This window comes from Pogona vitticeps, chromosome 3, assembly GCF_051106095.1.
Source record: "Pogona vitticeps strain Pit_001003342236 chromosome 3, PviZW2.1, whole genome shotgun sequence".
Taxonomy (NCBI): Eukaryota; Metazoa; Chordata; class Lepidosauria; order Squamata; family Agamidae; genus Pogona; species Pogona vitticeps.
The window spans coordinates 220,413,681-220,429,374 of NC_135785.1; the positions used below are offsets into that span (position 1 = coordinate 220,413,681).

Sequence of the window (15,694 nt, forward strand, 5' to 3'; positions counted from 1 at the left end):
TGAAGGTATAATATTTCCTGTTTACTTATACAGTGGTGCCTCGCACAACGAGTGCCTCACACAACGATAAATTCACACAATGATGGCTTTTTCTGAAAAATTTGCCGCCTCACACAACGATGTTTCCTATGGGGAATTTTCGTACAACGATTTTGGGACCATGCTTCACAGAACGATTGCATTTTGGGTCCCCTGTTTCACTTAACGATGTTTTAAAAAAAAAAGCGGGAAAGGTGGCTGTTTGGCAATGCTAATTTGTTCTTCTAACTGCCTGTACCCAGGATGCATTGCGCCTGTGCAGGGAAAGGATAAAAAACCTTCCCCATGCATCCTGGGTTTACTTTCCCACATGCAGTTCAAAGGTTGGCTTTGCCTCTTTGCTCTGTCTTGTGGGTGCTTTCTGTGCTAGAGAACTTTCAAAGGTAAGCTTGCATTTCTTCTCCTGGGTGGGTGGTGGGTTTTACAGTGTATCTGTACTGTACTGTATTGCAAAACTCTGATGATTTTTGCAAGGGGGAATTTGGGTCTGTCTGGCTTTGGTTATGGGGTTTTTTTTCATTGGGGAAATTGCAGGGGTTTTTTTGGCTGGGGGTTTCTGTGGATTTGTGTGGGATTTGAATGCCCAAGTTCAAACTTGATTTTAATTTTTTTTCCTGCATGCTGCTTCTTGGTTGGGGGGGAGGTTATGCTTTGTGTGTGTGGAATTCTGCAAGGAAATGGTTGCTGTTCTCTTGTGGCCATGCCTGCCTCTGGGATTTGGATGCCCAAGTTCAAACTTGATTTTAATTTTTTTTCCTGCATGCTGCTTCTTGGTTGGGGTGGGGGTTATGCTTTGTGTGTGTGGAATTCTGCAAGGAAATGGTTGCTGTTCTCTTGTGGCCATGCCTGCCTCTGGGATTCGGATGCCCAAGTTCAAATCTGATTTTAAAAAATTTTTAACTGCTGCCATGCTGCTTTTTGGTTGGGGGGGGGTCTATGCATCTCAATGGAGCAGAAAATTTTTTACCAAAATTTAACGAAGACTCAGAAACTGTTTTAAATGCTTGGACTCGTTAGTGCAGCTTGTGAAACCTTTGCAAACTTAATCTGGCTTTGTTCTGAGTCTTCGTTAATTTTTGGTGAATTTTTTTCTCCCCCATTGAGATGCCTTGAAGCCTACTCAATGTATTTGAATGGTGGATACATTGTTTCACACAACGATGTTTCCTATGGGGATTTTCGCTTAAGGACGGCAATCCGTTCCAATTAGAACGGATTATCCGGTTTTCAATGCATCTCTATGGGAAATGGTGTTTCACAGAACGATGTTTTCACAGAACGTTTTTTTTTTTAACCAATTAACATCGTTGTGCGAGGCACCACTGTACTGTACAATTTTATTCCCCCCTCCATTCTTGAATGCACTATATTAAATGCTAAGAAATAAGCTCTTTTTGATCTTTTTTCTTTACTCTTAGAAAATCCACACACACTGAAAGTAATACAGAATGATAAATAAAAATCCCCACAAAAGAAAATGATGGTTTAGAGCTGCAAACTCCTTAGTCCACAACAAGGTCCCTCAAGAAATGCTCAGCAAGAATAATATATTTTATTGCAAGTCTGGTGGATGATGAGCGAAACTGGGAAAACTACATTTCAGGATTGATTTTTCCACACCTGTACCAAAATGTATTGTTCCAACATGTCAAAATTCTCATATTTCTGTGAGGGTGACTACTGGGATTTCCTGCCTCATATGAATCAGTATGAACAATGTATATATTTTAGTAGAAGTACTACAGTCAGCAACTTATTTCAGAAGAGGGACCTGACCCCACCCCTTGTGACTGCGTCTATTAAAGGGTAACTTCTTCAGGCTAAAGGATAATCTGAACAAACACTTATTTCTGTGCAGACATCCGCAGGGACGTGTATTCTGCCATTTCACCTATTCCCACAACTATATGCCGGAACTACACTTCAGTCTAGCACTTAGCAAAGGTGCCAAATTCAATTCAGAATCAAAAGCAGGGGAGGCACAAAGTAGGAACAAGCTGGCACAGGGAAAATGGCATATCAAGCTATCCAGATAACAGATCATCCATCTTGGCTTCCAGTTTACTGTTGCTGTTTCTCACAGGAAAGGAAACAACAGAAATTTGATAAATGGATTGTAACAGTAGCATGGTTTTCCGAGTCTTTCCTACAAACAGCTCCTTACAACTGAGGGTTACAACGCTTCTTGTTCTCATGTATCAGTGACTCACAGCAACTACCTTCCTGCTAGACAAACTAGATGGCCCAGTTTATTCAGATTGTCCCAGATGGTTTTATCTAAATGGCACTTTTGTCCTTGTTTCATAAAAAAAAAACTAGGACATACTGTCATTGTCTCTATTCCCGCTGCACTGATTATACCTTTTTTACAGTAAAATATATCCGTATATATTTATACGGGTATATAAATATAGTATATCCGGCAGCATTTTCCTAAATGCACCTTCTGCCTCTCAGCTTGAAGTGTAAGTTTGAGCCATGGAAATAGTCATACTTCAAGAAGTATATAGCAAGATCTACAAGGTATAATTGATATGCTGGTGAAGCATGAAGATGTGAGCAGAGTCTTTGGAGAGGTGAAGGCCACCCACCACGTGTGTGCCAGATCCTTGCCCTTCCTGACTTTTAACAGCAGCCAGAGGGAGACTGGCTTGAGTGGGTTAAGGGAGTGGTGAATGGCTCCTTGGAGCAAGGCAGGTTACCAGCATGCCTAAAGGAGGCACTAGCAAGGCCTTTGTTTATAAAGTCTGTTTCTCGGCCCAATTCAAAGTGTTGGTTATTACCTATACATGAGATTTCTCAGCTCTTAAGGTCCACTGCAGAGGCTCTTCTGTTAGTCCCACCACCTTCTCAAGCTTGTTTGGTGAGGACACGAGAGAAGGCCTTCTCAATGGCTGCTCCAAGGCTTTAGAATGTGCTGCCCTAAGAACCTAGGTTGGCCCCTTCCCTCTTGTTTTCTATTGCCAGGCAAATACCTTTTTCACATAGGCTTTTAAGCAATAAGTGTCTCAGAAATGCTTTGTTGATTAACTTACAAATTTTTAAAGGTTCTTAAAGGTTTTTAATTTTTTTAATCTTGCTTTTAATCTTGATATATGTTTATTTTTTAAATAAAGACCTGGGACACCTATGGGGAGAAGGATGTGCATAAGTAAGTAAGTAAGTAAGTAAGTAAGTAAGTAAGTAAGTAAGTAAGTAAGTAAGTAAGTAAGTAAGTAAGTAAGTAAGTAAGTAAGTAAGTAAGTAAGTAAGTAGGAAGGAAAGAAAGAAGGAAGGAAAGAAGGAAGGAAGGAAGGAAAGAAAGAAGGAAGGAAGGAAGGAAGGAAAGAAAGAAAGAAAGAAAGAAAGAAAGAAAGAAAGAAAGAAAGAAAGAAAGAAAGAAAGAAAGAAAGAAAGAAAGAAAGAAAGAAAGAAAGAAAGAAAGAAAGAAAGAAAGAGAAACAGCTAGCTTGTATTATTTTGGTCTGGTTATAGGGTTGTATAAAGACAACAGATACAGAGAAAGATACTACAATTTATTTGGGGAGCAAAAAATCTTTTGGAATTATTAATGTTGTGAGCCTTCACCTAATTTTTAGCATCTACAGTGGTGCCTCGCATAGCGACGATAATCAGTGCAGCAAAAATCGCTGCAAAGCGATTTTGTCGCTATGCGATATTAAAAAGCCCATAGGAATGCACTGAAACCCCTTCAATGCGTTCCTATTGCCTTCAGACTCACCTTTAAGCGAAAATCCTCCATACAGCAGCCATTTTTGCTGCCCGGTAAGCAAGGAATCCGTCCCAGAAAATAGCGGGCGGCCATTTTTTTTTACCCGGCGGCCATTTTGGAACCACCGATCAGCTGTTAAAAAATCATCGCTTTGCGATGATCGGTAAGCGAAACAGGGTACCGATCATCACAAAGTGATTTTTCCCCATAGGGAACATCGCAAAGCAATCGCAAAAAGTTAATCGTTATGCAATTTCGTCGTTAAACGGGGTGCCCGTTAAGCGAGGCACCACTGTATAAATATATGCAAATCTTACAAAATACTAGTCAGTATCCAGTAATGTTAGTGTAAGGAAACCAAACCGTATTGCTAAATGAAAATGTCACTACTTAGAAGTTATATTGGTGCACATAACATCATGAAACAGGTCACAGAAAAGTAAAAAATAAGATACATGGTCAAAGTGGGAAAAATAACCTGTGTGCAACCATAAGCATGCACATAAGCATAAAACAGGACAATAAGTCAAGTTTAGGAGAAGAGCTTATGATATCATTTTTTACGATAACTTGATTTTATAAACCTGTGATAGAGAACACACCACAGAGGTTAAAAGAAACGAAGAACTATTATGGTTGTTGTGGGTTTTTCAGGCTGTTTGTCCATGTTCTGGAGAACACGGCCAACTAGCCCGAAAAAAACCACAACCACCATTGAATCCCAGCCGTGAAAGCCTTGAAGAACACAAAGAACTATTATACTTCCTGCATTGAGAACATGTGGATCTTTGGCCAAGCTGTGGCACTATTTGGGTCTTGGCATTTTGCAATGATTCTTAACAACACTAAAATGCACTGAATAGGAAACATGGCTCTTGTAACTCAGAGGGGCATCCAGAAAGCTGCCAGGAGATTTATTGGGAGAGTGTGACCATTTAATTGAATTTCTCCCTGCTTCCTTTAACAGAAATAAACTTTTCCTTTCTTCTCATTCCTCGTTTTCTTGGTTTGTCAATCAAGGAGAAAACGGCAGCAGCTATTCCCAGAGATCAAAGTTTTAACTGGCAACAAAGAGTACCAAGCAGGCTGTTACCATAGAAACATTAGTAACCGAGGACACTGAATAGCATTGGTACCCTTTGTTAGCAGTGTGTGGCTGAGGCTGGCAAGTCAGAAGGAATACTGGGGAAATCTTTGGGCAACAAGTAGCATTTCTAAACACTCTTACTGCAGGCACGGGTAAGGTTGTACAGAGACACAGCCATTGCCAACAGTGCCATATGGGTATCCAGCAGAAAGTCTGATGGAGTAACGGCACTCTGCGAGCTGCAGGAAACTAAGGAGAATCACTTCCCTTTTGGAAAACAAAGGCGTTAACAAATGTCAACAAAAAAAAAACACTGACTTTTTTCCCTTTCCAACAAAAGCAAAAAAGTATTTCCTCCTCATTGTAGAAAGAGTAGTTATGTTAGTCTGTGCAAGCATTTTAGGTAAAAACAAAAGAGAAATAAAAAGTTTTAAAAAGACAAACAAAAATTTACATTAAAAATATAAAAACTAATCTTTAGAGTGCCACCATATTTTTGTCTTTTTTTACTTTTTATTTCTATTTTGCTTTTACAGATTACAATTTCCTCCTTATTGTATCCTTATAATTAGAGATGGGCATTAACCTTGGTTCAGAGGTTTGTGCCATTTCGAACACATGGCACCACAGGCGCCCATGTATTCCCTTCCTCCACCTCCCCAGCTGGATCACCCACTCACCAGACGGTGCGCACTCCTCTCCCCCTCCTCTTGGGCTGCTCAGCAAGTCTCCAGCAGAAGCACGGCTTCCCTGCTCCACCTCCTTGGCTGATCGCCCACTCAGATAAGGAAGTGGGACAGGCAAACCTGTTGGGGACTGGTCAAACAGTTGAAGAGGAGGAAAAGAGGAGTACATGTTGGCTGGTGAGTGGCGCATAGGCTGGGGAGGTGGGGGAAGGAAACATGCAGCACCTGTAGTGCTGTGCATATGAACTGGCATGAACCTCTGTGCTCATCTTTACTTATAAGAGTTACTTACTGATTTGTTCATAAATGCACTGCTTCATTTCTGCATTAAGGCTCTGGTTCTAAGTTCATCATATTGAGTACAAAGCCTGTGTGTTACTATACTATGTTTTGGCCAAGCCGATGAGAGTGTGTGAGATAAATAACCAGTCTGTCAATGCCTTTCATTTTTAGTGAAATCTAAGGAATCCAAAGGGCTCTGCTGTACCTGATCACATACATATACAGTACTTCAACCACTTATCTTATGCAGATAAGAGACCTTTAATTTTAATGGTTATTTTAAATGTTATAAGACTTGGTCAGCAACTTGATGACTTTAAGAAGAAGGGTCCCAACACAGCCTACTGCTAAGTCCCCTTCCCAGAGCTACTCTCTGAAAAGAGAGTATGCCTGCATTGGGCGCTGGATGTTGAATAAATGTTAATGCTGAAGGGAGATTTGCTTTAGAAGTTTTCAGTTGCTAATCTCTAGTTTACAATTTCTGCAGTCTGAATCCTATGGATTCTATATTCTATATATACTATAGATGTCAACAATTGCTTTAATCAGTGTGACCAATAGCTATTAAGGGACTGCTGGAGGTTTTCAGCAAAATACTATAAAATCAGCATTAATTCTTTAAATTGTGATATTTAAAGCAGAACTTGAAATGAAATATTTTTATTATATTTCATAACAAACTATAGAATATATTTTCTGCTGACACTAAAGAGACACTTTACCATGGTTTAATAATAATTTCTTCTAACACCACACAACATTAATAGTCATATTTCGGCATGATCCAGATGATATAGTATCTCCCATTTTTTTGGCCTAAGAAAAAACATCCTCTCTTCCTACCTCTTGATCACCAAGCCAGACACATTCAACTAAGGAGAGGGAATTCAGCTTTCATCAGACCTTGTGCTCAACAGCAGATAAAATATGTATCTACCATCCTTTATATAACACTAGCTTAAAATAATCTTAGAACTACAGAGCTGGAAGGGACCCAATGGATCATCAAGTCCAGACAAGGAGTCACAATGGATAATTGAACTCCCAACTTCTGGCTCTGCAGCCAGATGTCTAAACCACTAAGTAATCCAGCAGTTCCACTGAGCGGCAGGCCTTATACAGATTCAAGGCCATATGGATTCAGCATAACATAAACAATTCAATTATCTGAACAAGATTAACCAATTAATACAACTCGTGGAAATTTTCATAAACCTACTGGGAGATCATTATAGTATATCAGTATCAAAGAATATCCCCCCACAACAGCATTTGGGCAGGGAAGTAACATATTTCTAGCTCTGAAAACAAAATGAAATTCTGAAATGCTAACAGTATGTAATTTCTACATCAACTCCACTAACAAGTGTAACAAAATGATTGAATGTCTCAAAAACAAAAAAGAAAACAGATCTTGTTCTTTTCTTCATAAACAAAATGCTTTGAGGGATTACTGAGGAAGTCATCTGCTCACCACCTTTTAAGCAGCAAGCCTATCCATTCAATACTGGATTATGCTAAAAAGTGCTCATATGGGACCATTGATACAATCTCTAGCAACACTGCTTTAATCTACAGCTATAATCTACCTAGACTAAGAGCACAGGGCTGATTCTTCCATTAAAGGGAAGGCTAGCTGCTTTTCAAAATTCAAATTGTGAATTTAGCAGCTACAGACCTCATCAGAGATTTGTTTATTTATTTATTGCATTTTATACTGTCCATCTAGTGGCATACCACTACTCTGGGTGGTTTACAAACATAAATATAAAACATAAATGCCAAACCCATATACAAAGTTTCATCTTATGGGAAAAAAATCAAAATGACCACATGTTCACTTTAATCTGTTTAAAATCACATTATAAATGGGTTTTGCCTTATTCTGCATTGTCCATAATGATTGTGTTTGAAGGAGGAATCTTGTTTCCAAGTCCACATTTTTAATAGGTTTCAAATGCAATCATAAAAGGAGGCTGGTGAAATAGGAGATAATTAAATTATTTTAGTTATGTCTGATTACCCATAACTATCTTACATTAACACATATCTGGTGGTTTTCAAGGGCTTTATCCTTCAAGGGGTTTATCCCTACATATCACATATATCCTAGGGGCAATGCTGCCCCCAACGTGTTCCATAATTTATAGGCAGTCCCTAATCCTTTTACTATTTTGCATTCCCTTCAAAGGGAATCAATCCCCCATCTGAGCATTAATAAACAAAAGCTGAGATTCTCATTATAACTCTACTAGGATTTAGATATTTTATTTATATTCAGCTTTCCCCTACAATTCATTAAATCTGGGATGAGGTCTGAGCATTCCAGAAGTTCACCAAATGAAAAGTGGCAATGAAATGACACTGGGTGTGCAGAAAATGGGAATACAGTGGACCCTTGACTTACGGAATTAATCCATATTGGAACGGTGGCTGCAGGTCGAAAAGTCTGTAGGTCGAGTCTCCATTGACCTACAATGCACTGAAAACCAATTACAGTGGTGCCCCGCATAGCGACGTTAATCCGTTCCAGGATTAACATCGCTATGTGGATTCATCGCTATGCGGGGGGGAACCCCATAGGAACGCATTAAAACGGGTTTAATGCATTCCTATTGGGGCGAAAACTCACCGCTATGCGGGGAATCCTCGATCCGGCCGCCATTTTCGCTGCCCGGTAAGCGAGGGCAGAGCGCGAAAACACCACGGGTGCCAATTTTGCGGATGCGGCAGCCATTTTGGAACTGCCATCAGCTGTTTAAAAACATCACATTCCCTAGTAAAACATTGCAATGCGATCGCATTAGCGATCGCAAAAAACGTGTCACTATGCGAATTCGTCGTTAAACAGTGCGCTCGTTAAGCGAGGCACCACTGTAATCCGTAACCGGACATTTTTGTTCCATTTTGGTCTGTAGGTTGATTCTCCAGGTGCAAGTCAAACCTAAATTTTGCGGCCAGAGAAGTCTGTAACTCAAAAAGCCTGTAAGTGGAGCCGTATGTAAGTCGAGGGCCCACTGTATGCTTTCATGACACATTGGAATGGTATATATGAAAACAAACAGGTGCCTTCCTGACAGGTGTAAACTGTTTCTTGTGGTCGCCGATCAGCCGCTTCTAAGAAGCCCACAAACCACGTTGAAGTCATTGATTTAAAATATGAGGGCAATTTTTACACGTATATAACACCAGCAAGGGTACTCTTTTCTCTATAGTATTCAGAATGTTGCATTCATTGTTTTTTCATGATTTGAAGAAAATATATATCACTATAGTTGGGTAGATAGCTCAGTGGTTTAGATATCTAGAGTCCAAGGTGGGGAGTTCGATTCCTTACTGTGCTTCCTGTGAGTAGAGCCAGACTGTGTGACCATGAGCACGCTGCACAATCCCAGGATGCCCCCAGCGGTAAACCACTTCTGAATATTCTCTATCTGGAAGAGCTGCCATAGAAGGGCCTTTTTGGCAGCTGCCCGAGACTATGGAATTCCATCCCAATTGAGATTCATCTGGCGCTGACGCTGATGACATTTTGGTGCCAGGTCAAAAACTTCCTGTTCCAGAAAGTTTTTAATTGAAATAATATCAACTGTGGATCCTGATGGCAATTTTTAGAGTATATAGCTGGCATTCTCTTCAGTACTGATATTGTAGCATATTGGGTTTACTGTACATGTATTTTTAATTATGTATTTCTGGTTTTTATTTTAACGTAAGTGTGACGTTTGCCATGTAACCCCTGCTTGTTTCTCCAAACAAAGGGCTCACGCTATATCTTCCCACCAGCAGATAACAATTGGGATGTTCCCCCTTTTGCTCACTGCCACCAGTGGATTTCTTTTATCCACAATATATAACGAACTTTAGTCAGACACTTGCTGCCAACAGAACTTATTTATTGAAGTGTATTAACTTTAATCAGATTCACAGATGTTCTATATTCAATGCATGCAGTCTAATCATTCAAATATCATATATCTTGCCACATTCACCACCTGCTCTATCTATCTCGATCAGCTTATCTCTATTATTATTTCTTCTCACTATCTCCCCGACTATCTCTCTCTCTCTCTGCTTCTTTCTGCTTCTTTCTCTATTTCTATGCTTCCACTTCTCCCTGCCACCTTCTTATCTCTGCTGACTCCGCCTCTCCACTCCTCTCATAGGCTCATGAAAATGAGATCCTGGGTATGAGTGACAGGAGTGACGTGGGGCAACTGTCACAGTAAGCAACCTGGAATTTTACAGAAGATAAAATACAGGATAAATAATTTAGGTAAATAAAGATGGCATCTCAGGATACGTCTCCAAGAGAATTGTGTAAGAATCAGTATTCCCATTTTTTTGTTTCTTGTAGCAACACAAAATGACTACGAAGCTTAGGGTGCAACTACACAGGGAGTAAAACACGACAGTATTTGCTTCTTTTTAAACTAGGTTCCTGTTAGTTTCTGCTGCTGAAACCACTATTAACTTTTACATTAATACAATTAATTATCCTGTTGCAAAAAAGCATATCATAATTCCGAACTGGCTTAATTTCCAATTAAAACATAGTCCTGCCCCATAAATAATGCCCTCTTTCCCACATCTTCCCTTGTCCTCTTTGTTTGTTTGTTTGTTTGTTTAATGGAAGTTAGATAGCAATTATCTGATATGGTGTTAAATTTGACAAGCATAATAGAAAAACAATAAATTCTTTGGAGGAGAGAATATAACAGACACTCAATCAAGGGGAATTATTCTGCTGTAAGACTGGGCTTCCCTATGCTTAGCTTCATGATATGTTGTTTGTCAGTAAATACAGTGGTGCCTCGCTTAGCGATGTTAATCTGTGCAGAAAAAAATCACTGCTAAGCGATAACATCGCTAAGCAATATTAAAAAGCCCATAGAAACGCATTAAAACGCCATTAATACATTCCTATGGGCTAAAAACTAACCTTTAAGCGAAGATCCTTCATACGGCGGCCATTTTCGCTGCCTCTTAAGCGAGGAATCCCTCCCTAAACACAGCCAGCGGCCATTTTGTTTACCCGGCGGCCATTTTGGAACCGGTGATCAGCTGGCCGAAAATGGGGGCTTTGCAATGATCGCTTCCCTGCGATCATTGCAAAGCGAAATTTCCCCATAGGGACCATCGCAAAGCAATCGCTTTTGCGATTGCAAAAACATCATCGCAAAGCGATTTCTTCGTTAAACGGATCAATCGCTATGCGAGGCACCATCGTACTTAAATTTTAACCATGCCAACTCCGACACAATCCATGGGGTAAAATGCAACATAGTTACACCTTATGTGTTATATCAGCTTCACTCTGATTAAGAATTTAGAAAGCCAAATGAGAGTATGATTTGATTCACAAACGCCATTACATTTGAAATCACAGTATTAAAACAGGGACTGTAGCTAGATTGAGCTCATGGGTGTGATGAAATTCATGTTCCAGCCCACTGCTCCCCTCCTTTTCTTTCTGCTCTAGTCCTACCATTGCCGACCCTTCCTTCCTTCTCTGGTCCCACCTCTGCCAAACCTTATATGGGCATAAGTGCAGAAAACAACAATGACCCAGCAATATGGTGATAGGATGAACTAGTGCTAATCTCATATATATAAGATATTTTAAAAGTTAGAGGGTAATCAGGGAGAGGAAATAATGTGAGGGCCTGTTCCCTAGTCTTGAACATTACACCCCAACTGCCCTTGTCACCAAAAGTCCACCTACAAACTTGCCCCACATCTTTACAAGGACATATCATAAATAACCACATGGGAAAAAAGTTCATTTGAATTGTTCTAGCTTGAAAAAGCAGAAACCCCCCACCAGCAGAGAGAGAAAAAAGCTGCTTTGAAAGCAAAAAAGGATTGGACCAATTCAAATCAGTCTTTGCATCATGTGATCAGTAAAAAAATACTTCAAATTTACCCCTTTTATTTGTCCATGTGATCACAACCTAAGACAGCAATACCATGTCCAGAACAACAGGTAATGACAAGCCTGCCTTGGGTACTGGTATCAGTAGAAAGAGAAGACACTAATGAAATAAAGACAATACAAATTTTACATCTAAGTACACTGAAGTGACCAGAGAAAGAGGCTACGTTTAGTGGTAAAGAAAGCTGGGAAGATAGCTTACCAAGAACAAGCAGCTCCACTGACTCTTCATTCTTGCCCTCTACATCATCAGGCGTGATAATAAGACAGTAATACAGTCCACTGTCTCCCCACATCAGTTTCCCAATGTGAAGATCTGCATCTAAAAGATGATGTAACAGAAAAAATAAAATCAGACCAGCAGAGAAAGCAAAGGGCTAAACATAAAATTTTCATCATCACTAGCCACTGCCAAGAAGGAAATTTCCCTCCTCTCAAGTGCTATATCACTTCCCATGCAAATGAGGCTATGGTCTCATTGGCAATAAAAACCACATTTAAGCATAATTTAAATCAATTTAGATTTTATCGTTTGCATGACACAAGGGTGAAATTGATTTATATGGGCTGCAATTGGCCAACAGGGGCTTTTAAAAATATCTCACTTCTTAAATTCATTCAATTCAATGCAATTTTGTGGATGTGAATGCTGCTGTCATTTTAATTGGTGCCTATGTGGATTTTGGGTGGCAGGGGCACGACCGTTTTTCCTTTCAATTTTTTAAAAAAATATTTCTTAAATTGTTTATTGATGCATCACTCCATCAATAGATTTGGCATTACAACCACCTACCCTGTTCTCTCCATTCAGCAAATGAAGGAGCTAGTGAAGCAGCAAAAGACCAATAGGCACAAAGTAGGCATGCCTGGACATGGAGGACAGTCTGGACATAGAGAATATTAGGAGAATCATCCACCAAAGAAGTTGGGAGCCTTCCCCTCCCATTCTTATTTTTTCATTATTAATTTGATGCTCCCTTGTCTGATGTTTTCCCCATAGATTCTAGTGACTATTATGACACCAAGTGGCACCTCCTAGACACTCAATTTATCAATGTATCACTTACTTAAAAAAATAATAAAATCAAAACCTTTAAGAAGAGCATGCTCTTAAAACAGAAAGGAAATGAGTTGATTTCAGCAGTGTAGATGCCAAAACTGGTTTAAATCACCAAAAATAAATCAATTTCTATTCAGTGCACGTGAACATGGCCAATTTAGATATCACGATGTGGTAAAGACATTTCTCTTCAGGCAGGCATTCTTTCAGCAACCAGCTTCCTCTGAGTTGTTGGGCTTTTTAAACAGGGTAGTTATGTCTTTTCTTTTTCATTTTTTTTCTAAAACTATTTAAAACTATTTTAAGTACTAATGCATAACATTATGTTTAATTGCTTTTTAATATTGGAATAATATTGTAACAAATGAAATTTTCAATACTGTCTCTCTTAATATGGTAAGCCACCTTTAATCATTTTGGGGAGAAAGGTTGGCTACAAATACTAAAAATGAATGCAAAAATGAATGACACCAATAGGATTCTGGCCTTTATGTTTTGTTGATATTTGTAATTTTAAGTCTTTTGTTGATTTCCCCCCATTTAAACTAGTGTAAGAAGATGAGGAGTTGTTGTATAGAAATGCCTATAATAAGCACACTGATCTCTACAGCAAAAATGAAAAATGTCATAGCCAAGAATGATTCCAATAATCAATAAAGTGCCAGGCAGGTAGTTACCATGGACAATGGTGACATCTCTTCCTTTGTAAAATTCTCCTATTGTTACTGAAGAGCCCTGCTTGGAAGCTACTGCTCGAACTGTTCTTCTGTTGTCCAAACAGTCCAAGTAAGGGTCCCATTCCAAGTTCCTCTTGTTCACTGCCTGTATTCCTGCAGAAACCACTCCCAGGGCTTCACCCATGCGATCCTGGCAATAGGATTTGAACCTCCATTGTATCACCGCTGGTTGTGTGGAAGAAGTTGAAAAGTGGCAGCGAAGTACAACAGGCTGAAAGAGCATGGCTACCCGTTTCTTCTCGGGTACCATGACATCCAGTGCTTCAGTTACAGCTGCAAAACAAAACCAACAGTGTTAAAATAATCATGCCATTTGGGTAGGACAAAGAAATTATGTTGAAAGAATACTGGTAGTAATAAGCTCCACAAAGCACAACAGGGATGACATTAGCAGCAGTGGCAAATTACCACTGATGAAAGACTTCCATTTATAATTTCAAGGTGCATGATGTTGTTATATTTTGTAGAAATCACAGGCACCCCAAAAGCACTTTTAATCAGCAGTGACTTGTCTTTAATTGGGCAGCAATTTGCCACTCATGACAATATTACCCTGTTTCCCCGAAAATAAGACCTAACCTGAAAATAAGCCCTAGTATTTTTCAGGATGCTCATAATATAAGCCCTACCACAAAAATACAGTAAACCCCAGTTAAGTGAAACCCCGTCCTCCACCATTGTCCAGCAAACAAAAGAAGAGGACCTGACTGTCATAATAATTCAAACTGAAGGAAATGAATCTGTAATCTGAAAACACATCTGGATGCTCACCCAGGTTTATTTATTTATTTATTTATTTGATTTGTATCCCGCCCATCTGGTCTATACGACCACTCTAGACGGCTTCCAATATAACATAGACAACTAATAAAATAACACAAAAATTACATAAATCTTCGAATGACAATTTACAAACCAGAAAATAGAGTAAAAAAAAATAAATAAATAAAGAATGAAAAGAAAGGATCAAGTATATGCCACATGACCATGAAGCACAAGAAAGGGATGGAAAGTATCATTAACAGAGTTGAACATTTCCCTGGTGTGATCGCAGCCTAAGATAAAAGGAAAAGAAACAAACTATCCATCCATTAATATTCAATGAAGATAAACTTTTCTGATAATTCATTTTCTTGCTGGTGAGGATTATATCCCCCTACTTCAAGACTAATTTTCAATGTAAAAGTGCTGGCTGGAAGACATCCAGAGCTACTTTCACAGCCAATTTAGAAAAGAACACGCTGGCAATGCAAACAATATTGTTTCACCAGCCATCACATACTTCCACGGTAAAGGCAAAAAGCACCTTCATCTGGGCTATGTTTTTCAAAAGCATCTACAGTACTAAAGCATACATGATTTTTTAAATAAGCCCTCCCTTTCTAAAACACTTATATATCTAAATAAGGCAATTCAATAAATAATCTCACAGTTCATACCAAGGGTGAGATTTCTCATGATAAGAGGTGTGAGGAATTGCTCAACGAAACTACAGTTAGATTAAGAACAAAGGTAGACGATCTAATTATAACATTAACACACACCATGTATGTGTTACTGACAAAGTACAGGGGAAGTTCAGTACAAAAGCAGAAGTGGGGATCGTTTTTAGCATGAAAAACTGGAAACTCCAATGAAAATTCAGTAGATATCTCATGATGTGTAACAGAATGATGAACCCTTCACAGATTAAGCTTTCAGCCACTGTTGGCTACTGTTTCAAGGCACTGTATTCCTAGATTGAACATACATAATGGAAGTTTCAAAACACCAGACTATATAGTTAACAGCTACCATCCAGTGCAGAGTATCTTTGCTTGAATCCATCCGGAACCAATGAAAATAGTAATTACATCTAGAAGAAAACATACCACTAGTTTTGGCTGTTTCGGTGGACTGGAGACAAAGAAATCAGTTTGCTTGATGCTAAGGTGAAAGCAGATACAGAATGCACATTATTTTCCATTATAGACACTTTGCCTAGAACTGACACTGTTATTCACTTTGAAGACACACATATCCAACTGAAAAGCCAAAGTTTTATGTTCTCCCCATTCTGTGGTGATATGAAGATTTGGTACCAGAATTCACATTTTTGTTAGACAGCATAACGGTGTTGGTGAACTGAGGAGTTATGTGAAAGCTAAATGAATTTT

At 39.1% G+C, this 15,694-nt stretch overlaps 1 protein-coding gene across 6 annotated transcripts in view; it reads right to left on the reverse strand.

Annotated features, from left to right (window-relative positions):
• ILDR2 (immunoglobulin like domain containing receptor 2) overlaps positions 1 to 15,694 on the reverse strand; it is an 86,421-nt gene that overhangs the window by 44,641 nt on the left and 26,086 nt on the right. For all 6 annotated transcript variants that reach the window (XM_020810689.3, XM_020810679.3, XM_072993991.2 and 3 more), the window contains exons 2-3: positions 13,479 to 13,811; positions 11,944 to 12,063 (exon numbers count right to left, since the gene is read on the reverse strand). In XM_020810689.3, coding sequence (XP_020666348.1) covers positions 11,944 to 12,063; positions 13,479 to 13,788 — 430 coding nt within the window. In that variant the 5' untranslated portion in view covers positions 13,789 to 13,811. The remainder of the gene's footprint in view (positions 1 to 11,943; positions 12,064 to 13,478; positions 13,812 to 15,694) is intronic.